The sequence below is a fragment of the Ranitomeya variabilis genome, chromosome 1, assembly GCF_051348905.1.
Source record: "Ranitomeya variabilis isolate aRanVar5 chromosome 1, aRanVar5.hap1, whole genome shotgun sequence".
Classification (NCBI taxonomy): domain Eukaryota; kingdom Metazoa; phylum Chordata; class Amphibia; order Anura; family Dendrobatidae; genus Ranitomeya; species Ranitomeya variabilis.
In genome coordinates, this window is record NC_135232.1 from 417346710 (window position 1) to 417370579 (window position 23870).

The window sequence follows — 23870 nt, forward strand, 5'->3', positions numbered from 1 at the left end:
TTCAACATGGATGGTGCCAAGATGTGATGGTCCCGGCTGAAAACCACTGGTGAATGAGCTGCTGAGAGCGCAGCAACATTCATCAGCAGTGACATCATCACTGGCATTTTCCCACGGTCCTGAGGTCACCGCAGTTCAGCCCGGCCTCGATGATGTCACCGCTGGTGAATGATGCTGCGCTCTCAGGAGCATCAAGCTGCAGCAGGCCTCTTCTGTCATGGTGCCCCGCAATAGGTGCAGCATTCTATTTAACTGACGCTGTAATAGAATAACAGCATCATCTCAATTGTTGACAACAACGATTGGAGCTCAGCTCCACTCATTGCTGTTAAAAACAAGATGCCGGCAATGTAACATAGCCAACATCTACTACATCTGAAAGGAGTTTAGCTCCTGTGCACCATCACAAACGGTGACCCCAGCATTGACGTACATGAACATAATTTGGCGCTACAGGATTAATAATGTGTGCAGGTTACATTGTGAAATCTGGTGACAGATCCACTTTACATATTTTATTTAAAGGATTCAAACATGGCTACTTACTGTATTCGATTCCACTGTATTTTCATACATGTGTCAAACTTACAGGGGTAATTTGTAGCCCTTTTTGCCATCAGAAAACTCCTTTACATTAGTGGATCCATAAGTGATTAGCAAGGACAACATCTACATGGAATTTGTGTGTACTTACTATAATTACATGGGTATCCTTTAGGTATATCAGCTTCCTCCTACACTCCAAAGGCTAATTAGCTTTCAATGTAACTAGCTCCAGTGTGTATATGTAAAAGAGAAAGGTAGCCTCATTGGGGACAGTGACTAATAAAGGTACCTTCACACTGAACAACTTTCCAACGAGAACGACAACGATCCGTGACGTTGCAGCGTCCTGGATAGCGATCTCGTTGAGTTTGACACGCAGCAGCGATCTGGATCCCGCTGTGATATCGCTGGTCGGAGCTAGAAGTCCAGAACTTTATTTGGTCATCAGATCGGTGTGTATCGTCGTGTTTGACAGCAAAAGCAACGATTTCAGCATTGTTTTACATGGAGCTAACGACCTGCGAGAACGATAAGTGAGCCACCGCTACGTCACTGGATCGCTCCTGCATCGTTCTGGAGCTGCTGTGTTTGACGTCTCTACAGCGACCTAAACAGCGACGCTCCAGCGATCTAGTTTAGGTCGGATCTTTGTCTATATCGCTGGCGTCGCTTAGTGTAACGGTACCTTAAGAGTGATGTCCTATTGCATCCAATAAGTGAGTGGTTAAGAACTAAATGTGCACACTAAAATTTATTTTGGCCATGGGATATAAGGCAGTCAAGAAATCAGCAACAATCATCACTGATTCTCTATTAATCCCATGTTATGTTTTTTCAGAAGGGCTTTGCTATAATATAAAGTAATAAGAAAGCAAATTAAACAGAAGGATCATTTCTATGCATGCAAATCAGTTCATTTAGGATTTCTTTTTCAAAATTAAAAAAATAGATTGTTTTTTTTTTTCTGGAAACAGAAGCAGGACCAACAAGGACTCATTATATGTATCAGTTGAGCGATTACTTTAAATCAGATAAGAAAAAATAAGCAAAAATATACACGTAAGAAAAAGTTGTGGTGGACACAAGCACATTTTGCACAAATGAATACGCATACCTATCAGATCTTCTTCAGTCCCAACAGAGGTTGTCCTAAGTGCACAATCCCTTAGTCATTAGACTATACACTGTATTCACAATGCAATGCCGAAAAGTTAAAACACAAACAGAAAAAACAAATCCTTTGTCAAAACATTTCATGAGGTATCATCCTCTGCCCATCGTTATATATTAAGGATTCCACAAATCAGCTGAACCAGTAGATCTCAGCCGGACCAACCCACTATCTTATGTAGAAGGTGAACTCCTGACAACCCACAACAGATAAAATGGGGGAAAAGAAGGATTGGACATATGCTGAATTTCTACAGCCAATCCTTTATAGCCTTAGGGCGATAAACCACCTCCAGACATGTCTAGTCGAGAATGACTCCTTTCCTGTTTGAAAATATAGACAAGCCTGCATGTTTAGGGGGATGTCAGTTGGAATGGCTGTAGGCTGAACAAGTGTTTGGTCGGCAGCCATTGAAGGTATATGGCTACCATTAGAAACACGTTCATTTACCTGATATTGAAACAATATGGCCAATTGTAATGGGATGTGATCTTTGATATATTTTGTATAAAGCATCTTCTAGTCAAGATTACAAGCGCCCCACGAGAAAGTGAATGTTAATGAAGTTGCAGCAAAGCATTGGTTACAATGGAAGTGGTAACATAATAACTGCTTGTCCTGATTCTTCCCATTGCCTATGCAAAGCAGATTGCTGACCAATTATACACTTTGCAGCTATCACAGTACGACTTTTGTTCTCTAGCATTGTTAGAATGTAAATTTTGCAGGGGTTATATTTACCTGGTGGATTCTTGGCAGGATCATTGTGGCTTGGGCTTCCTGATTGTCCAAGATCTGTAAAGAGATCAAGAAAAAAAGGTAAGTGTTTTGTGTTTTACAAGTATTACGTTTTTCCCCCTTCAGAACCTTGAACAGTTGAAAGTGGATGAGCAGACGTAATTTCCCTTTTTTGCTAGACAAACATGTGGAGTAGATTTCTAGGTACCGATGAGTTGATTACATTGTATAAGAAGCTTTGCATAATTAGACTTTCACATTAATTACTCTTTCACATGACAGAATACAAACCTTTAATTCGGTGCAAAATAAAGAAAAAAAAGAAGAGACAAAAGCAAGAATGGCAAATGAGCTATTACTATTGCTGCTCAATGACTCTATATTTAGTTGTTAATTATAGTGAGTTCCCACAAATATGCTGCTGGAAATGCGAGTTGTGGACTTTGTGGGTACAGGCTGAAGACTTTTGCCATGTTATATTCAGATTGTTCCTAGACCGATTAGAAGGTATGGCCAATGCACACAAATCTGGCACCTATGGAGGCATCAATATAATCTATAATGCAGGACCAGAAAGAATGGACACACATAACCTAGAAGACTGAGCGCTTTTCTTTGATATACAGTAATCTATACGGGAAGGTGTCATCCATGGTGCTTGAAATCGGCTAAATAGAGGAGCTGAAAAGTGGTCACAGAATTGTGAGGGGTAAATACACCACCGTTCCCCTGGACGCTCTGGAGTGCTGATTCCTTCGTTGCTCCCCTGGAGCTGTCTGTCTATGTGTAACACTACTATTACTGTATCAATATCTTAAATACAACCTTTTTTTGCTATTTATCATAAATGGGAGCTTTATATGTAGCTTGTATTCTATATTACTTATGTGCTTCTTAATACATTGCTCTGTCTGAAAATGTATAAAAGCCCGTGAGACAATCCATTGTGTTAATGTGTCCACTGATATTCTTAATAAATTGAGGTTTACAGAAGAAATAAAGCACCTTCACTTAAAACCATGATAGAAAGGACTACAGGTGAGGATACCACAGGGGGTCCTAAACCTACCAAGTGTAGATTGCTTTATAATGAGCTTAAAAAAGAATAGTAAGGGCGCATGCAGACCACTGACAAAACATCAGATTGCATTCAGACCAATGTTAAGGTACCGTCACACTAAGCGACGCTGCAGCGATACAGACAACGATGCCGATCGCTGCAGCGTCGCTGTTTGGTCGCTGGAGGGCTGTCACACAGACCGCTCTCCAGCGACCAACGATGCCGAGATCCCTGGGTAACCAGGGTAAACATCGGGTTGCTAAGCGCAGGGCCGCGCTTAATAACCCGATGTTTACCCTGGTTACCAGTGTAAAATGTAAAAAAAAAAACAGTACATACTCACCTTCGCGTTCCCCGGCGTCCGCTTCCTGCACTGACTGTGAGTGCCGGCCCTAACAGCAGAGCGGTGACGTCACCGCTGTGCTGTGCTTTCACTTTACGGCCAGCGCTCAGTCAGTGCAGGAAGCGGACGGCGGGGGACGCGAAGGTGAGTATGTACTGTTTGTTTTTTTACATTTTACACTGGTAACCAGGGTAAACATCGGGTTACTAAGCGCGGCCCTGCGCTTAGTAACCCGATATTTACCCTGGTTACCATTGTAAAACATCGCTGGTATCGTTGCTTTTGCTGTCAAACACAACGATACACGGCGATCTGACGACCAAATAAAGTTCTGAACTTTAATCAACGACCAGCGATATCACAGCAGGATCCTGATCGCTGCTGCGTGTCAAACACAACGATATCGCTATCCAGGATGCTGCAACGTCACGGATCGCTAGCGATATCATTTAGTGTTTCTATGGGGCAGTGCACATGTCTCATTTTTAACTCTGACAGAATCTGGCCAAGGAAAAAAAATCACTGCATGCCTGATTTGCATTTCCATCACACTCGGCCATACAAATCTATGAGTCCGTGGAAAAAAATCGGACAGAGCTTAGAGGACACCTAATCAAAGTGTGATTAGCATATCCGGCCCCATTCCCTCAGATGAGAGAATATACACTCATCTGGACCTAGCCTAACCCAAAGTCCAAAGAAGATGAAACCATAACTGGTGGTGGCCTGTCTTGTTGTCTAGTGGTCAAGTAATTTCCAAATCATGATTCTTCTATTTTTTATTTTAGGTCAATGGATCTTATGTACACCAACACTGAAACATATAAAGTACAATATGGATATATGCCCAAGACATCAGACTGGCAATGTTGGGCATTCATATCTAACTGGAAATTGTATGAATTGGCATTTGCTGATTTGTCTTCAGCTGAGCAGAGGTTGGGCATGGATGGCCCCACTTAATGTGTGGCATGAATACACAGTCTAAGCCGCATTGTGGTCTGTGTATCTCCACCTGCCAGTTCATGGAATGACAGAACTGTCAGCTGTGGAAGTGAGCCTGCATGTGTGTCCGTGTACGTGCTGAGGGAAGGACACAGAGGGAGGAAACCATCTGCTTTTGCAAGGCATCCATTCATTGCTGGATTTAACAGCTGTGAAATAGGAGTGCCCAGAAGGACAGAAATGTGCAGCCTGAGAGAAACAGAGACCATGGGTATAGGACTTGGCACTGGCTACCATTTTTCCCAGGGAATAAAGGCTCTCTCCAGATGTCTGGGTGGCACAAAAAAAAGGAATGCAGCAAGATTTCCTAGAGGTAAATTAAGGCCTGGCACCCTTATCCTGTCCTATTAACCATTTCAGTGCAAAATTATAATAAGAGGCAATGCTATCATAAGATAGTTGGCAATTTTTAACAACCACGAGAACAATTAAAAAATATCAACCAATGAAATCAGATATCCATTCCTCTGCTTGTAAAGATGCTTCTCCTCCACTGTGCTCCATTGGGTCCACTATATAAAGCAAAGCACAGCTCTGAGCGGTTAGTGTCAGATGGATAGAAAACTAGAGCATGCCATATACCCATATATTGTTTCTGCCACTAAAGTCAAGTAGGAAAACCAGGTCTCATGCAAATAGCTTCATGCAGATTAATACAACCTGCGAGTTGTATGGAGCTGTAATGTGAAACTAATCAAATTCTATGGGCCTTTACTGTACCTCAGTATGTCTCGAATTTCAGGCAAAGAATATTTTTGCACGATTCTGTATGAATGGTTATGGTTTATGGGATGCTGTATAAGGCTGCTTTCACACATCAGGTTTTTTGTTTCAGGCTAAATCCGGCAAATTTAGAAAAAAACGGATCCGGCGTAAATTGTGAAAAACTGATGCACCGGATCCATTTTTTAGCTGGATCCGGCTTTCTTTACTGCGCATGGATTTTTTACTTCCTGATTGCGGGGATGAGAGAGAGAGAGAGAGAGGAGAGAGAGAGAGAGAGGAGAGAGAGAGGAGAGAGAGAGGAGAGAGGAGAGAAAGAGAGGAGAGAGAGAGGGGAGAGAGAGAGAGGGATTTTTCCCATGCCAGAATCGAAAACAAAGCTTCTGAGCATGCTCAGTGTACAAAAAACGGATTCGGTAGCCGGAACCGTTCATTCACACATCCGTTCCATGCGTTTATTGCTGCAAACATCCCTTTCAGGCTTTTTCGCTGCACAGAAAAAACGTTGCAGGGGACGTTTTTTTTTGCCCGGCAAAAAAGCCTGAAGGGACGGATCCGGCACAAAATGGATGAAACGCATGTCCTTCAGGCACAATCCGGCGCTAATACAACTCTATGGGAAAAAACGGATCCTGCGTGTAAAAAAAACGGATCTGTTTTTTTCAAAAATTGCCGGATTGTGCCTGAAACAAAAAACCTGATGTGTGAAAGCAGCCTAAGAGAGGTACAATCTATGCAATATATTGGCTTGGTGAACATGGGTCTACCAGCTGGCTGCATGTGATCTAAGAGTGTAGGTTTAATACATGGAAGGAAGTGCATGTGTCTTTCTTTAATATTGTATTATTTATTTCACCACTATCACCTTGAGTGACACAGATTCATTGAGCCCAGCAGAAATACCTGAATAGCAAACCTGACATAGAAGCGCACTACAAACTAAATACATCTGCATCTTCAGCTTTAACTTTCATTAATGGCTCAGGTGAACTAACACACCACAATTTTCAGGTCGTGTTGTGCTTTAGGCTGTGATGACCTTAAAGATCTTCTCATTCCCTTTTTAATAGCTTATTGTTCTAAACCCATGTGCTTGAGACGGCTGCTTATACTAGTCTGACAGCATTTTCTTTAGCATTTATTAATTGCTTGCTACAATAGCTGTGTAAACTCAGCAGCAAAGATCTCTGCGATCTCCGAATGACTGATACACAGTTGTGTGAAAAAGTGTTTGCCCCGTCCTGATTTCCTCTTCTTTTAGGTGTTTGTCACACTTATAAAATTCTTCAGATCACCAAACAAATTTAAATATTGCACAAAGATAACACAAGTAAACACAAAATGCCGTTTTTAAATAAAAGGTCTTTATTATTGAGGGAAAAAGAAATCCAAACCCACAGGTCAAACCTACAGGGTGTATGAAAAAGTGATTGCCCCTCCGCTCTTAAAACATAAATTAACTGTGGTTTATCACATCTCTGGGAAGCAGAATTTAAATTCCCTAGCCACACCCAGGTCTGATTACATCCACATCCGTTTTAAATCAAGAAATCACTTAAATAGGATCTGCCTGACAAAGTGAAGTAGACCAAAAGATCCTCAAAAGCAAGACATCATGCCGGGATCCAAAGAAATTCTGGAACAAATGAGAAACAAAGTAATTGAGAAAAGGTTTGAAAATGGTTATAAAGCCATTTCTAAAGCTTTGGGACTCCAGTGAACCACAGAGAGAGGCATTATCTACAAATGGCGAAAACATGGAACAGCCGTGAACCTTCCCAGGAGTGGGCAGCGGACCAAAATTATCCCAAAAGTGCAGCGATGACTCATCCAAGAGGTCACAAAAGTCCCCACAACAACAGACAAAGAACTGCAGGACTCACTTGCCTCAGTTAAGGACAGTGTTTATGACTTCACCATAAGAAAGAGACTGGGCTAAAAATGGCCTGGATGGCAGAGTTCCAAGACTAAAATCACTGCTGGGCAATAAGAACATAAAGGGTCATCCCAGTTTTGCCAGAAAACATCTTGATGATCTTTAAGACTTTTGGGAGAATACTTTGTGGACTGACAAGACAAAAGTTGAACTTTTTGGAAGCTATGTGTCCCATTACATCTGGTGTAGAAGTAACACAGCATTTCAGAAAAGGAACATCATGCCAACAGTAATACATGGTGGTGGTAGTGTGATGGTCTGGGGCTCTTTTGCTGCTTCAGAACCTGGAAGACTTGCTGTGGTAAATGGAACCATGAATTATACAGTCTACCAAAAAATCCTAAAGGAGAATGTCCGGCCATCTGTTCATAACTTCAAGCTGAAGCGCACTTGGATAATAGAGCAAGACAATAATCCAAAAGAAAACAAACAAAATTAAGCCTTTGGATTGGTCTAGTCAAAGTCCTGACCTTAATCTGATTGAGATGCTGTGGCATGATCTTAAAAAGGCATTTCATGCTCGGAAACCCTCCTCCAATGTGGTTCAATTACAACAAATCTGCAAAGATGAGTGGCCAAAATTCCTTAAGGCTACGTTCACACGATCCGTTTTTCACTGCGGATTTTTCCGGTCCTTTTTCGGGGAAATCCGCAGTGGAAAACGGCGGTGCTTCTCTCGGCGGATTTGTGTCCTTTTTCTTCTGCGGATTCCACTGCGGGTTTCCAACTGCAGTTTCCTATTGGTGCTGTTGGAAACCCGCAGCGGAATCCGCTGAAAGAATTGACATGGTACTTCTTTTTTCCGTTGGCAAATCCGCGCGGATTTTCCAGCGAAAAAAAGGATCGTCGGCACAGCGGGTTTTGTTTTCCATAGGGTAACATTGTACTGTACCCTGCATGGAAAACGGCTGCGGATCCGTAGCTGCAATTCCGCTACGGATCCGCAGCAAAAAACGGATCGTGTGAACGTAGCCTAAGAGCTTTGTAAAAGACTCATTGCCAGTTATCACAAATGCTTGATTGCAGCTGTTGCTGCTATGGGTAGTCCAACCAGTTATTAGGTTTTAGATGCAATCACTTTTTCACACAGGGCCCTGTAGGTTTGGATTTATTTTTCCCTTAATAATAAAGATCTTCATTTAAAAAATGCATTTTGTGTTTACTTGTTTTAACTTTGTCTAATATTTAAATTTGTTTGATGATCTGAAACATTTAAGAGTGATAAACATGCAAAAGAATAAGACATTAGGAAGGGGGCAAACACTTTTTTACACAACTGTACATGTCTCTCACAAGTGGCCTAATGTGTTGGAAAGGCCTGGGATCACTATGTGATCTCTGTGTGTGTCTGTACATTGTTGTGTTGTGGATTTAAAACGTTCTTACACAAAAATCTACGCACTGCAATTATATGCTCCTAGGTTCGGCCCTATTAAGTACCAGCACTAAGTATCCAGCCTTCTTGGTTGAAAAGCTAATGTATAACATTCAATTTAAAAGCGATGCGGCAAACCACATGTACATACAGAGAAAGTACTGATGCTTCACCACCACAAAACCCTGTGCTTTTTACCTATGGCACAAATGGCAAACACAGCTCTGTTGAACTAAAGGGCTTTTAACATAAAACACATCTGATCAGATGATCGGATTGTCTACGCTGGCAGAACAAAAATTATGGTAATCAGCTGCACTTTGTCTCTGTAAGCTGGATCTGCACTGAAAACATGATGCTGGATGGGGACATATTGTTTTGTTCCCATTAGTTAGTATAAGCCCACATCAGTAAAAATGCACCAATCAGCTTATGTATAATCGATTGGCACTTATGGATAGGCCCTTCTAAATGTGCCTTAAAAGGGGTGGGCCACATTATAATAGAGTGTAAAAGTTGCAGAAGTCTTGTAAATAAATAATCATGCAATTTACATGTATTAAAAATGATTACTGATCAATTGCTGTTGCCAATGGCTATGTAGAGCGCAACAGTGTTGAGTTGGACATGACTACTGTGCTCTGCACAGGCAGCAACTGAGATGACAAAGCTATCAGTATATGAAATGAGTTTTACCATCTGGGTCACAGCCTATGCAGAGTGCAGCAGGTGATGACAAACTCTTCTCTACTACTGCGCTCTACATAGGAAAGTATGGCAGCTAATGAGAAAACAAAGCAACTGGCTGAGTTTACTAGTTCAGCTCCCACATCTGCTTTAGATCCTCCACTCTTCGCATCTCCTTACATAGCATCTCTGATCTACACATCTTCTTTCACACCTCCTCTCCTTCCACAGCACATTTTCTCCCTGAATCTCTCTGCACAGGACTTTAGCTGTCCGAATTTTCTGCCAAAGCACCTCCACTCTCCACATCTCCTTCCACAGTACCTCTGCTCTCACATCTACTTGCACATCACGCTAGCTCCCAGCATCTTCTCCAACAATATCTCCACTCCCCACACCTCCTTACACAGCATCACCTCTCCCCTCATCCCCTTTGCTTCCCATATATCTTTCCACAGCTGACGACTCACTGTGTGCATACATGTATGGGTAAAATGAACTCCCTAGTGATTTCTAAAAAAAAAAAAGAATCAAAAACAAAGAAACAATTGACATGCAGAGGATTTTTGACTGCTGAAGATCAGTTAAAAAATAAGATTTCAATCTAATTTACTTTGCTGGTATTTTATTTAATTCTGCTGCTTCTTGCATCAAAAGTGCATTGTGTACATCGTGCTGCAGATTTTGTTGCAGAAATTTCTGTAACTGAAAATCAGTTCCATTCATCTGAATGGGGTTGTAAACTGGAATGTAGTAATAGACTATTTGAACACAGCTTGTTTTCTTTCACTCCATCAGCCCTCAATCAGAAGTGGGTACAAAGCAAGGTATTCTTTATTCAAGATACCGACTTTCGATAGAAAAGTTTGCACAACCTCTTTGAGTATTAGAAACAATATTCTATACTGAATCTGTACAATATTCTGGAGGGTCTTCTCCCCAGGGACGTAACTACCGCGGTCGCAGCGGTCGCAGCTGCCACGGGGCCCAGACTACTTAGGGGCCCCATGGACAGGAGTGAAGGAGAATGAAATGACCCATGATTGATGATGATCCACCATTTGTGAGTGACCCGCAGCAGGGAGCCGTCACCGCTCTCTAATTATACTTACCTACTCCCGGCACGGTCCCTGGACGTCCCTGCTTCTTCCAGCGATGCAGATTCTTCCTGCACTGAGCGGTCACATGGTCCCGCTCATTACAGAAATGAATATGCGGCTCCACCTCCCATAGGGGTGGAGCCGCATATTCATTTCTGTATTGAACGGTAACTGTGACCGCTCAATACAGGAAGAATCTGCAGCGCTGGAAGAAGCAGGGACCTCCAGGGACCGTGCCGGGAGTAGGTGACTATACAGCGCTGCGCAGCGCTGCGCAATATTTACCGCTCCTCGTTCCGATGCGGCTCTGTCATCAGCGTCCTCTGGCAGTGACGCTCGGATCAGAGGGCGCGGTGACGTAGTCAGTGCGCGCCCTCTGCTGAACGTCAGTGCCGAAGACGGAGCCGCACGAGGAGCAGCCAGGTAAATATTGAAAGTGCCGGGGGTCCTGAGCGAAGAGAGAGAGGTGAGGTGAGTATGTGATTTATTTTTTTTATGGCAGCAAAAGCATAAGGGGCAAGTGACTGTACGGAGCATTTTATGGGGCCATAACGCTTGTGCAGCGCCAGCACTATAAGGGGCAGTGACTGTGCGGAGCATCTTATGGGGCCATAACAATTGTGCAGCACTATAAGGGGCAGTGACTGTACGGAGCATCTTATGGGGCCATAACAATTGCGCAGCACTATAAGGGGCAGTGACTGTACGGAGCATCATATGGGGCCATAACACTTGTGCAGCACTATAAGGGGCAGTGACTGTACGGAGCATCTTATGGGGCCATAACACTTGTGCAGCACTATAAGGGGCAGTGACTGTACGGAGCATCTTATGGGGCCATAACAATTGCGCAGCACTATAAGGGGCAGTGACTGTACGGAGCATCTTATGGGGCCATAACACTTGTGCAGCACTATAAGGGGCAGTGACTGTACGGAGCATCTTATGGGGCCATAACACTTGTGCAGCACTATAAGGGGCAGTGGCTGTGCGGAGCATCTTACGGGGCCATAACAATTGTGCAGCATTATAAGGGGCAGTGGCTATACGGAGCATTTTATGGGGCCATAACACTTGTGCAGCGCCAGCACTATAAGGGGCAGAGGCTGTACGGAGCATCTTATGGGGCCATAACAATTGTGCAGCATTATAAGGGGCAGTGGCTATACGGAGCATTTTATGGGGCCATAACACTTGTGCAGCGCCAGCACTATAAAGGGCAGTGGCTGTGCGGAGCATCTTATGGGGCCATAACAATTGTGCAGCACTATATGGGGCAAGTGACTGTACGGAGCATCTTATGGGGCCATAACACTTGTGCAGCACTATAAGGGGCAGTGGCTGTGCGGAGCATCTTACAGGGCCATAACACTTGTGCAGCACTATAAGGGGCAGTGGCTGTGCGGAGCATCTTACAGGGCCATAACACTTGTGCAGCACTATAAGGGGCAGTGGCTATACGGAGCATCTTACGGGGCCATAACACTTGTGCAGCACTATAAGGGGCAGTGGCTGTGCGGAGCATCTTATGGGGCCATAACAATTGTGCAGCACTATATGGGGCAAGTGACTGTACGGAGCATCTTATGGGGCCATAACACTTGTGCAGCACTATAAGGGGCAGTGGCTGTGCGGAGAACCTTACAGGGCCATAACACTTGTGCAGCACTATAAGGGGCAGTGGCTGTGTGGAGCATCTTACGGGGCCATAACACTTGTGCAGCACTATAAGGGGCAGTGACTGTGCAGAGCATCTTATGGGGCCATAACACTTGTGCAGCACTATAAGGGGCAGTGACTGTGCTGAGCATCTTATGGGGCCATAATGAACGGTGCAGAGCATTATATATGGCACAGCTTTCTATGGAGCATCTATGGGGCAATAATGAACGGTGCAGAGCATTATATATGGCACAGCTTTCTATGGAGCATCTATGGGGCCATAATGAACGGTACAGAGCATTATATATGGCACAGCTTTCTATGGAGCATCTATGGGGCCATAATGAACGGTGCAGAGCATTATATATGGGGCAGCTTTATATGGAGCATCTATGGGGCAATAATCAACGGTATGGAGCACTAAGAGGGGGGCTGCGTTGTATTCTATGGGGGTTACCTTGAGTTGTATGGCATGGCTGCGGGGGGGGGGGGCCCATTTGGAAGTTCGCACCGGGGCCCATAACTTTGTAGTTACGCCACTGCTTCTCCCCATCCAAACTGAACCTATGCAATATTCTTAGGGTCCACCCTTCAACTTTACTGAACATGTGCAACATTGTGAGGGTCTGCCCAGTATTGACCATGTGCTTGTCTAATCTAACTCGCATGATAATCATTGCACAGGAAGAACACATCACCAACAAAGTCTAATATGCTATTTATTCATAAGAAATAAACAATATTGGCAATTAGTTAGCTCCAAAATTGGGGTTAGTTCTGCTAGACAGTTGGTGTCAATACTAGGCTCTTTGCTAGAGCCTCTGATCGGTCAGTTACATCCAATTCATTATGAGAAAACATGAGAAACTTAGCAAAACTGTACTCTGAATAAGACCTAACACACAAATTAAGGTGGGATTATTTCTTAGATTTGGTAAAGAAGCCAACCTACACAGCGTCAATCAATAAGTATGGCATGGCTGCGCTATAAAAATAAATCATCCTTAAATATTTTTTTCATTATACTAAATAGCTTGTCAGTGCCAAGTTCAGACATCTCTTCACACAGTGTTCTCGTTCAGCGGTTTTAATGGTTGCAGAAACTCCATGGATTGCAAATGTTTTTCTTGTCGTTTTTTTCACCATCTATTTTGGTGTTTAGGGGGTTTTTAACATGTGGGTTTTTTTTTTCAGGAGACCTTGTAGTTTTCTACAGAAACCTACAAGAAAAATGCCTGATAAAATTGCCACAAGTGTGTCACGTTTTGTAAAATGCTAAAGACTGCTAAAGTGCCACACTTCAAAACACTTTTGGGGTAGATTCATCAAATCTGATGTTTTGTACACCATTTAACCCCTTCATGACCCAGCCTATTTTGGCCTTAATGACCTTGCCGTTTTTTGCAATTCTGACCAGTGTCCCTTTATGAGGTAATAACTCAGGAACGCTTCAATGGATCCTTGCGGTTCTGAGATTGTTTTTTCGTGACATATTGGGCTTCATGTTAGTGGTAAATTTAGGTCGATAATTTCTGAGTTTATTTGTGAAAAAAACGGAAATTTGGCGAAAATTTTGAAAATTTTGCAATTTTCACATTTTGAATTTTTATTCTGTTAAACCAGAGAGTTATGTGACACAAAATAGTTAATGAATAACATTTCCCACATGTCTACTTTACATCAGCACAATTTTGGAAAGAAATTTTTTTTTTGCTAGGAAGTTATAAGGGTTAAAATTTGACCAGTGATTTCTCATTTTTACAACAAAATTTACAAAACCATTTTTTTTAGGGACCACCTCACATTTGAAGTCAGTTTGAGGGTTCTATATGGCTGAAAATACCCAAAAGTGACACCATTCTAAAAACTGCACCCCTCAAGGTGCTCAAAACCACATTCAAGAAGTGTATTAACCCTTCAGGTGTTTCACAGCAGCAGAAGCAACAAGGAGGGGAAAAATTAACATTTAACTTTTTAGTCACAAAAATGATCTTTTAGCAACAATTTTTTTATTTTCCCAAGGGTAAAAGGAGAAACTGGACCACGAATGTTGTTGTCCAATTTGTCCTGAGTACGCTGATGCCTCATATGTGGGGGTAAACCACTGTTTGGGCGCACGGCAGGGCTCGGAAGGGAAGGAGCGCCATTTGACTTTTTGAATGAAAAATTGGCTCCAATCTTTAGCGGACACCATGTCGCGTTTGGAGAGCCCCCGTGTGCCTAAACATTGGAGCTCCCCCACAAGTGACCCCATTTTGGAAACTAGACCCCCCAAGGAACTTATCTAGAAGCATAGTGAGCACTTTAAAGCCCCAGGTGCTTCACAAATTAATCCGTAAAAATGAAAAAGTACTTTTTTTTCACACAAATTTTCTTTTAGCCTCAATTTTTTCATTTTCACATGGGCAACAGAATAAAATGGATCCTAAAATTTGTTGGGCAATTTCTCCTGAGTACGACAATACCTCATATGTGGGGGTAAACTACTGTTTGGGCACATGGTAAGGCTCGGAAGGGAAGGAGCGCCATTTGACTTTTTGAATGAAAATTATCTCCATCGTTAGCGGACACCATGTCAGGTTTGGAGAGCCCCTGTGTGCCTAAACATTGGAGCTCCCCCACAAGTGACCCCATTTTGGAAACTAGACCCCCCAAGGAACTTATCTAGATGCATAGTGAGCACTTTAAACCCTCAGGTGCTTCACAAATTGATCCGTAAAAATGAAAAAGTACTTTTTTTTCACACAAAATTTGTTTTTGCCTCAATTTTTTCATTTTCACATGGGCAACAGGATAAAATGGATCCTAAAATGTGTTGGGCAATTTCTCCTGAGTACGCCGATACCTCATATGTGGGGGTAAACCACTGTTTGGGTGCACGGCAAGGCTTGGAAGGGAAGGCGCGCCATTTGACTTTTTCAATGGAAAATTAGCTCCAAACATTAGTGGACACCATGTTGCGTTCGGAGAGCCCCTGTGTGCCTAAACATTGGAGCTCCCCTACAATTGACCCCATTTTGGAAACTAGACCCCCCAAGGAACTTATCTAGATGCATAGTGAGCACTTATAACCCCCAGGTGCTTCACAGAAGTTTATAACGCAGAGCCATGAAAATAAAAAAATATTTTTCTTTCCTCAAAAATGATTTTTAGCCCGGAGTTTTTTATTTTCCCAAGGATAATAGGAAAAATTGGACCCCAAATATTGTTTTCCAGTTTGTCCTGAGTACGATGATACCTCATATGTGGGGGTAAACCACTGTTTGGGCGCACGGCAGGGCTCGGAAGGGAAGGCACGCCATTTGGCTTTTTGAATGGAAAATTAGCTTCAATCATTAGCGGACACCATGTCGCGTTTGGAGAGCCCCTGTGTGCCTAAACATTGGAGCTCCCGCACAAGTGACCCCATTTTGGAAACTAGACCTCCCAAGGAACTAATCTAGATGTGTGGTGAGCACTTTGAACCCTCAAGTGCTTCACAGAAGTTTATAACGCCGAGCCATGAAAATAAAAAATTATTTTTCTTTCCTCAAAAATGATTTTTTAACCCACAATTTTTTATTTTCCCAAGGGTAACAGGAGAAATTGGACCCCAAAAGTTGTTGTGCAGTTTCTCCTGAGTACGCTGATACCCCATATGTGGGGGTAAACCACTGTTTTGGCACACGTCGGGGAGCGGAAGGGAAGTAGTGACGTTTTGAAATGCAGACTTTAATGGAATGCTCTGCGGGCGTCACGTTGTGTTTGCAGAGCCCCTGATGTGCCTAAACAGTAGGAACTCCCCACAATTGACCCCACTTTGAAAACTAGACCCCCAAGGGAACTTATCTAGATGTGTGGTGAGCACTTTGAACCCCCAAGTGCTTCACAGAAGTTTATAACGCAGAGCCGTGAAAATAAAAAATGTGTTTTCTTTCCTCAAAAATATTTTTTTAGCCCAGAATTTTTTAATTTTCCCAAGGGTAACAGGAAAAATTTGACCCCTAAAGTTGTTGTCCAGTTTCTCCTGAGTACGCTGATACCCCATATGTGGGGGTAAACCACTGTTTGGGCACATGGCGGGGCTCGGAAGGGAAGTAGTGACGATTTGGAATGCAGACTTTGATGGAATGGTCTGCGGGAATCATGTTACGTTTGCAGAGCCCCTGATGTGCCTAAACAGTAGAAACCCCCCACAAGTGACCCCATTTTGGAAACTAGACCCCCCAAGGAACTTATCTAGATGTGTGGTGAGCACGTTCAACCCCCAAGTGCTTCACAGAAGTTTACAACGCAGAGCCGTGAAAATAAAAAATAATTTTTCTTTCCTCAAAAAAGATGTTTTAGCAAGCAATTGTTTATTTTCACAAGGGTAACAGGAGAAATTGGACCCCAATATTTGTTGCCCAGTTTGTTGTGAGTACGCTGATACCTCATATGTGGGGGTAAACCACTGTTTGGGCGCACGTCAGGGCTCGGAAGGGAAGTAGTGACATTTGAAATGCAGACTTTGATGGAATGGTCTGCGGGCGTCACGTTGCATTTGCAGAGCCCCTGATGTGCCTAAACAGTAGAAAAAACCCACAAGTGACCCCATTTTGGAAACTAGACCCCAAAAGGATCTTATCTAGATGTGTGGTGAGCACTTTCAACCCCCAAGTGCTTCACATAAGTTTATAACGTAGAGCCGTGAAAATAAAAAATAATTGTTCTTTCCTCAAAATTATGTTTTAGCAAGTAATTTTTTATTTTTGCAAGGGTAACAGGAGAAATTGGACCCCAATAGTTGTTGCCCAGTTTGTCCTGAGTACGCTGGTATCCCATATGTGGGGGTAAACCACTGTTTGGGCGCACGTCGGGGCTTGGAAGGGAGGGCACACCATTTGACTTTTTGAACGCAAGATTGGCTGGAATCAATGGTGGCGCCATGTTGCGTTTGGAGACCCCTGATGTGCCTAAACAGTGGAAACCCCTCAATTCTAACTTCAACACTAACCCCAACACACCCCTAACCCTAATCCCAACTGTAGCCATAACCCTAATCACAACCCTAACCCCAACACACCCGTAACCCTAAATCCAACCCTAATCCTAACCCTAATCCCAACCCTACCCACAACTGTAACCCCAACACAACCCTAACCCTATCCTTAACCCTAACCACAAGCCTAATCTTAACCCTATTTCCAACCCTAGCCCTAATTCCAACCCTAAGGGTACCGTCTCACATAACGATTTACCAACGATCACGACCAGCGATACGACCTGGCTGTGATCGTTGGAAAGTCATTGTGTGGTCGCTGGGGAGCTGTCACACAGACTGCTCTCCAGCGACCAACGATGCCAAGGTCCCGGGTAACCAGGGTAAACATCGGGTTACTAAGCGCAGGGCCGCGCTTAGTAACCCGATGTTTACCGTGGTTACCAGCGTAAAAGTAAAAAAAAAAAAACGTACATACTCACATTTCGGTGTCCTTCAGGTCCCTTGCCGTCTGCTTCCCGCTCTGACTGAGTGCCGCCGTACAGTGAGAGCAGAACGCAGCGGTGACGTCACTGCTGTGCTGTGCTCTCACTTTCCGGCCGGCAGACAGTCAGAGCGGGAAGCAGACGGCAAGGGACCTGAAGGACACCGAAATGTGAGTATGTACGTTTTTTTGTTTTTTTTTTTTACTTTTACGCTGGTAACCACGGTAAACATCGGGTTACTAAGCGCGGCCCTGCGCTTAGTAACCCGATGTTTACCCTGGTTACAAGTGAACGCATCGCTGGATCGCTGTCACACACAACGATCCAGCGATGACAGCGGGAGATCCAGCGACGAAAGAAAGTTCCAAACGATCTGCTACGACGTACGATTCTCAGCAGGGTCCCTGATCGCTGCTGCGTGTCAGACACAGCGATATCATATGGATATCGCTGGAACGTCACGGATCGTACCGTCGTAGCGACAAAAGTGCCACTGTGAGACGGTACCCTAACTCTAATTCCAACCCTAACCCTAAGGCTATGTGCCCACTTTGCGGATTCGTGTGAGATTTTTCCGCACCATTTTTGAAAAATCCGCAGGTAAAAGGCACTGCGTTTTACCTACGGATTTACAGCGGATTTCCAGTGTTTTTTTGTGCGGATTTCACCTGCGGATTCCTATTGAGGAACAGGTGTAAAACGCTGCGGAATCCGCACAAAATTGACATGCTGCGGAAAATACATAGCGTTTCCGCACGGTATTTTCCGCACCATGGGCACAGCGGATTTGGTTTTCCATAGGTGTACATGGTACTGTAAACCTGATGGAAAACTGCTACGAATTCGCAGCGGCCAATCCGCTGCGGATCCGCGGCCAATCCGCTGCGGATCCGCGGCGGATCCGCGGCGGATCCGCGGCCGATCCGCGGCCGATCCGCTGCGGATCCGCGGCAATCCGCTGCGGATTCGCAGCCAAATCTGCACTGTGTGCATATGCCCTAACCCTACCCCTAACCCTACCCCTACCCCTAATTCTAACCCTAATTCTAACCCTAGTTCTAACCCTAACCCTAGCAGAAAAAAAAAAAAATATATTTTATTTATTTTTATTATTCTCCCTATGGGGGTGATAAAGGGGGGGGGGGGTCATTTACTTTTTTTTATTTTGATCACTGCGATAGGCTATATCGCAGTGATCAAAATAGATCTGGAACGAATCTGCCAGCCGGCAAGACTCTGCGGGCGCAGTGCGCAGGCGCCCGCCATATTGGACAATGGCGGCGCCCATGGAGAAGCCGGACGGACACCGGGAGGCCAGGTAAGTATGTAGGGGGGGGTGATCGGATCACGGGGGGGGGACCGGAGCACAGGGAGGGGGCACCGGAGCACGGGGGGAGCGGACAGGAGGACGCAGGAGCGGACAGAACTAATTAGGGGGGCGGACCGCGCACCGGAGCACTGGGGGGGCGATCGGTGGGGTGGGGTGGGGGCAGATTAGGTTTTCCAGCCATGGCCGATGATATTGCAGCATCGGCCATGGCTGGATTGTAATATTTCACCGTTTTTTTGGGTGAAATATTACAAATCGCTCTGATTGGCAGTTTCACTTTCAACAGCCAATCAGAGCGATCGTAGCCACGAGGGGGTGAAGCCACCCCCCCTGGGCTGAAGCACCACTCCCCCTGTTCCTGGAGATCGGGTGAAATCGGAGTTAACCCCTTCACCCGATCTGCAGGAGCGCGATCCCTCCATGACGCATACGCTGCGTCATAGGTCGTTTTGGCACCGACTTTCATGACGCAGCGTATGCGTCAAAGGTCGCTAAGGGGTTAAAAAAAAAAAGATCATACAGTATGTGCACGCTATTTAAAAAAATTGATGGAGTTTTAAACTGTCCTAAAGTCAGAAAATGATTTTTTTTTCCACTTATGAGCTGGTGTAGATTAACAACATATTCTGCCTAAGGCCATTTTCCCACATCGGACAATCATAGTCTAAGCAGACACCGCAGTGTCCGAACCAGCTGCGGAGCTACCTACCCACACTCAACAGCTTCAGATATGCCTATGAGGCTGATCGGTCAGGAGACTAGTAGATGATTCACATATTTCAAGTTCTTGCACAATTTGCAACCTTTAGAAACATAGTTTATGCTAACGGCTGGCATAGACTGCTTCATAAATGTTGGCCTTTGTGAAATTTGTTTTTAGAGATTTCACTATTGACTTTAAAGTAAAATCTGGCTGCATTATTTTTAGCTCCCCAAAAAGCATTTGGTTTAAGAAAATCACAACAACCAAACAATGGAAAATGGTGTAGGTGTATTCAGCCTTAGTCTGGACACGTCCACTGCTTTTGAAGGAAGAAAAAAAAAGTAAAAAGTGCAATGCTAAGAAAATGTTATGGAATGCGGAAAATTCTGGCTATTTCTACTGGTAGACCATATGGAACGCATGGCTGACTGTTACTACTGACAGGTAAATGAGACACAGTGCATTAGTTCTCTGTTCAGCATGACTATTTTTATTTCAGCTGGTGCTTTAAAATCCTAAAAGGTCTGGAGCATTTTGATTGTCAACAGCCCAGGTGATGTTGGCCTCCCCTGAGCTGACCAGTGCTGGAGTATGTTCTTGGCAATGTGCACTTGGCACACTCAGTCCCATCCTCAGCCAGGACAATGAGGAAGACAGGAAGTGCAGAGCTGGTCCTGACTCCTTGGCAGCTAGACTGGCAACAGGGTGAGGAGCCATATCACTGCCAAACCTAAATCAGTAGGGAAGCCCAGCTTGCTGGCAGGCAACAAGCGACTGTTTAACACCCTGATCTGAGGATTCCCAATCAAGAGAAATGCCAAGGCCAGAACTCTCCTCAGTTGTCTGAACTGCCAGCTACTCGTACACGTTACTATTCTGGCTCACAACTGACTTCTGTGTGCGTAGGAACTGACAAAGATATACAGGACGCAGTGGTTAAGATTTCCTATCATTAGCCTAGTAAAAAATATGGACACTTGCAGGCAATTCAGGCAGAAATATTCCATCCTAACCAATGGCACACCGTCTATCTAGGATAATACCCAAATCTCAGAAGACGCTTTTCTCCTGTTACTACACCTGCACAGGGGTTTGTGAAGGGACTGTGACATGAATGAAGCCCACACTAGTAAATGGCACTACTATAAACATATGCTGCACTTGTATGCTCAGAAATCGAACGTTCTCTAAACACCAGAGAATTCCTCACGCACAAGCAGTCAGGTGTCTACCATACAGCATTATACTATGGCTATGCAAATACTAGCCTCTCATTTTATATGCAAAAACTATTGAAAAGTCTGACATGCACGGGTCATGTTCATCAGTAGACTCCGCTACGAGTCTGGTCTGGAGCAGCTAATCTGGAACACCAAATAATATAGTGTAACTGGAGATAATTCAGTCAAATAAGGACACGGCGGCGCGCACGATTCCATGTTTATTACCCAAGAAGGGGGAGAGCGGAGAGGGAAAAGGGTGACGAGGTTACATAAGGATATCAGCTAGTTCATGTGCGTCCTGGTTATCTATCTCCTAAAGAATGTACTGTCCCAATATGAAAGCAAAGTCTACCATTTCATTGCATGGATTAGCTTCATAGTGTTTTATTTGTAAGTTAATCATTCACATCATTCAGCGTTACAGGCATACTAAAATAGCGACACTGGCCTCCAAGTGCCATTTTGTTCCCTATCTAAAAAAAAACCTGCATTGCTACCAACCCACTGTTAAAGGAGCAGGAGATTTAAAAAATTCTGTACGCTCTGACATCAAGTCTTCTTTTTGTCAGTGTTAATTTCTTTTCCCGAGTTGAAGACGCTGTTTCGTCTACCAAAAATATCTAGAAATACATGCTTCTCTTCAGATAGGAAAATCAATATTCACCAGTAAATATGAGGTGAGGTCAGATATTTTGTATCATGAATCTGTCACAAATCCACGGTAATCTGCTCTGCTACAATTGTATTTTCCTACATACTTTGCACTTTAAAGGGAAAAAGGTTCATCCCAGCTCCTTGGATAAAATTCCAAACTCCATTACTTAAAAAAACATCCCTCGATCAAAACTGTGCCGCTAACTATAGACCTGTCTCTAATCTTCCCTTCATCTCTAAACTCCTGGAATGCCTGGTCCACTCCCGTCTAAGGGTACCTTTACACAGTGCAATTTTGATCGCTACGACGGCACGATTCGTGACGTTGCAGCGTCGTATGATTATCGATCCAGCGTCGTAGACTGCGGTCACACGTTGCAATACACGGCGCTGGAGCGATAATTTCATGACGTATTTGCGATGTAGAAGCCGTTGGTTACTGTGCGCACATCGTATACAACCTGTGTCACACGATGCAATCATGCCGCCACAGCGGGACACTAGACGACGAAAGAAAGTTTCAAACGATCTGCTATGACGTACGATTCTCAGCGGGGATCCGTATCGCAGTAGCGTGTCAGACACAACGATATCGTAAATGCATCGCTGGAACGTCACAAATCGTGCCGTCGTAGCGATCAAAATTGCACTGTGTAAAGGTACCCTAATCCACCATCTCTCAGATAACGCTCTTTCGACCCTCTTCAATCTGGTTTCCGCTCTTTACACTCTACTGAAACTGCCCTCACTAAAGTTTCTAATGATCTACTAACAGCTAAATATAATGGTCACTACTCCATGCTAATTCTCTTGGATCTCTCCACAGCATTCGATACTGTGGATCATCAGCTCCTCCTCACTATGCTCCGCTCCATCGGCCTCAAGGACACTGTTCTCTCCTGGTTCTTCTCCTATCTCTCTGATCGCTTCTTCACTGTATCTTTTCCTGGTTCCTCCTCCTCTCACCTTCCCCTTACTGTTGGGGTTCCTCAAGGATCAGTCCTAGGCCGCCTCCTCTTCTATTTGTATACTGCCCCTATTGGACAAACAATCAGTAGATTTGGTTTCCAGTACCATCTCTATGCTGATAACACCCAATTATACACTTCTTCTCCTGATATCACACCTGCCTTTTTAGAAAACACCAGTGATTGTCTTACCGCTGTCTCTAACATCATGTCCTCCCTCTATCTTAAACTGAACCTGTCTAAAACTGAACTCCTCGTGTTCTCTCCCTCTACTAACCTACCTTTGCCTGACATTGCCATCTCCGTGTGCGGTTCCATCATTACTCCCAAGCAACATGCCTGCTGCCTTGGGTCATCCTTGATTCCGAGCTTTCCTTCACCCCCCACATCCGATCATTGGCTCGCTCTTCTTATCTGCATCTCAAAAACATTTTTAGAATTCGCCCTTTTCTTACTTTCGACACTGCAAAAACTCTTACTGTCTCACTTATTCATTCCCGTCTGGACTATTGTAACTCTCTCTTAATCGGCCTCCCTCTTACCAAACTCTCTCCGCTCCAATCTGTCCTGAATGCTGCAGCCAGGATCATATTCCTCACCAACCGTTACACCGATGCCTCTACCTTGTGCCAGTCATTACATTGGCTACCCATCCACTCCAGAATCCAGTACAAAACTACTACCCTCATCCACAAAGCACTCCATGGCTCAGCACCACCCTACATCTCCTCCCTGGTCTCAGTCTACCACCCTACCCGTGCTCTCCGTTCTGCTAATGACCTGAGGTTAGCATCCTCAATAATCAGAACCTCCCACTTCCGTCTCCAAGACTTTTCACGTGCTGCGCCAATTCTTTGGAATGCACTACCCAGGTTAACACGATTAATCCCCAATCCCCACAGTTTAAAAAAAAAAAAAACATGTTCCTCACATCATGTTCTCATACACTACATGCAGTTAATAGCCCTCTGTGCCTGTACTGTTACATATTTAGGCTGTTAACTGGTTCATGCAGCTTCTTTACATGAACACCCGATTCTTACACTATGGCTGGTCCGAACAACGAAAGCAATTGTTACCATCCACCTCTCATGTCTCCCCTTTTCCTATAGATTGTAAGCTTGCGAGCAGGGCCCCCATTCCTCTTGGTATCTATTTTGAACTGTGTTTTTGTTATGCTGTAATCTCTATTGTCTGTACA

General features: G+C 44.1%; 1 protein-coding gene across 14 annotated transcripts in view; it reads right to left on the reverse strand.

The window, feature by feature from the left end:
* The window catches only part of NFIB (nuclear factor I B), a 308859-nt gene that overhangs the window by 139770 nt on the left and 145219 nt on the right, over nucleotides 1–23870 (reverse strand). For all 14 annotated transcript variants that reach the window (XM_077249235.1, XM_077249226.1, XM_077249228.1 and 11 more), the window contains exon 3: nucleotides 2459–2512. In XM_077249235.1, coding sequence (XP_077105350.1) covers nucleotides 2459–2512 — 54 coding nt within the window. The remainder of the gene's footprint in view (nucleotides 1–2458; nucleotides 2513–23870) is intronic.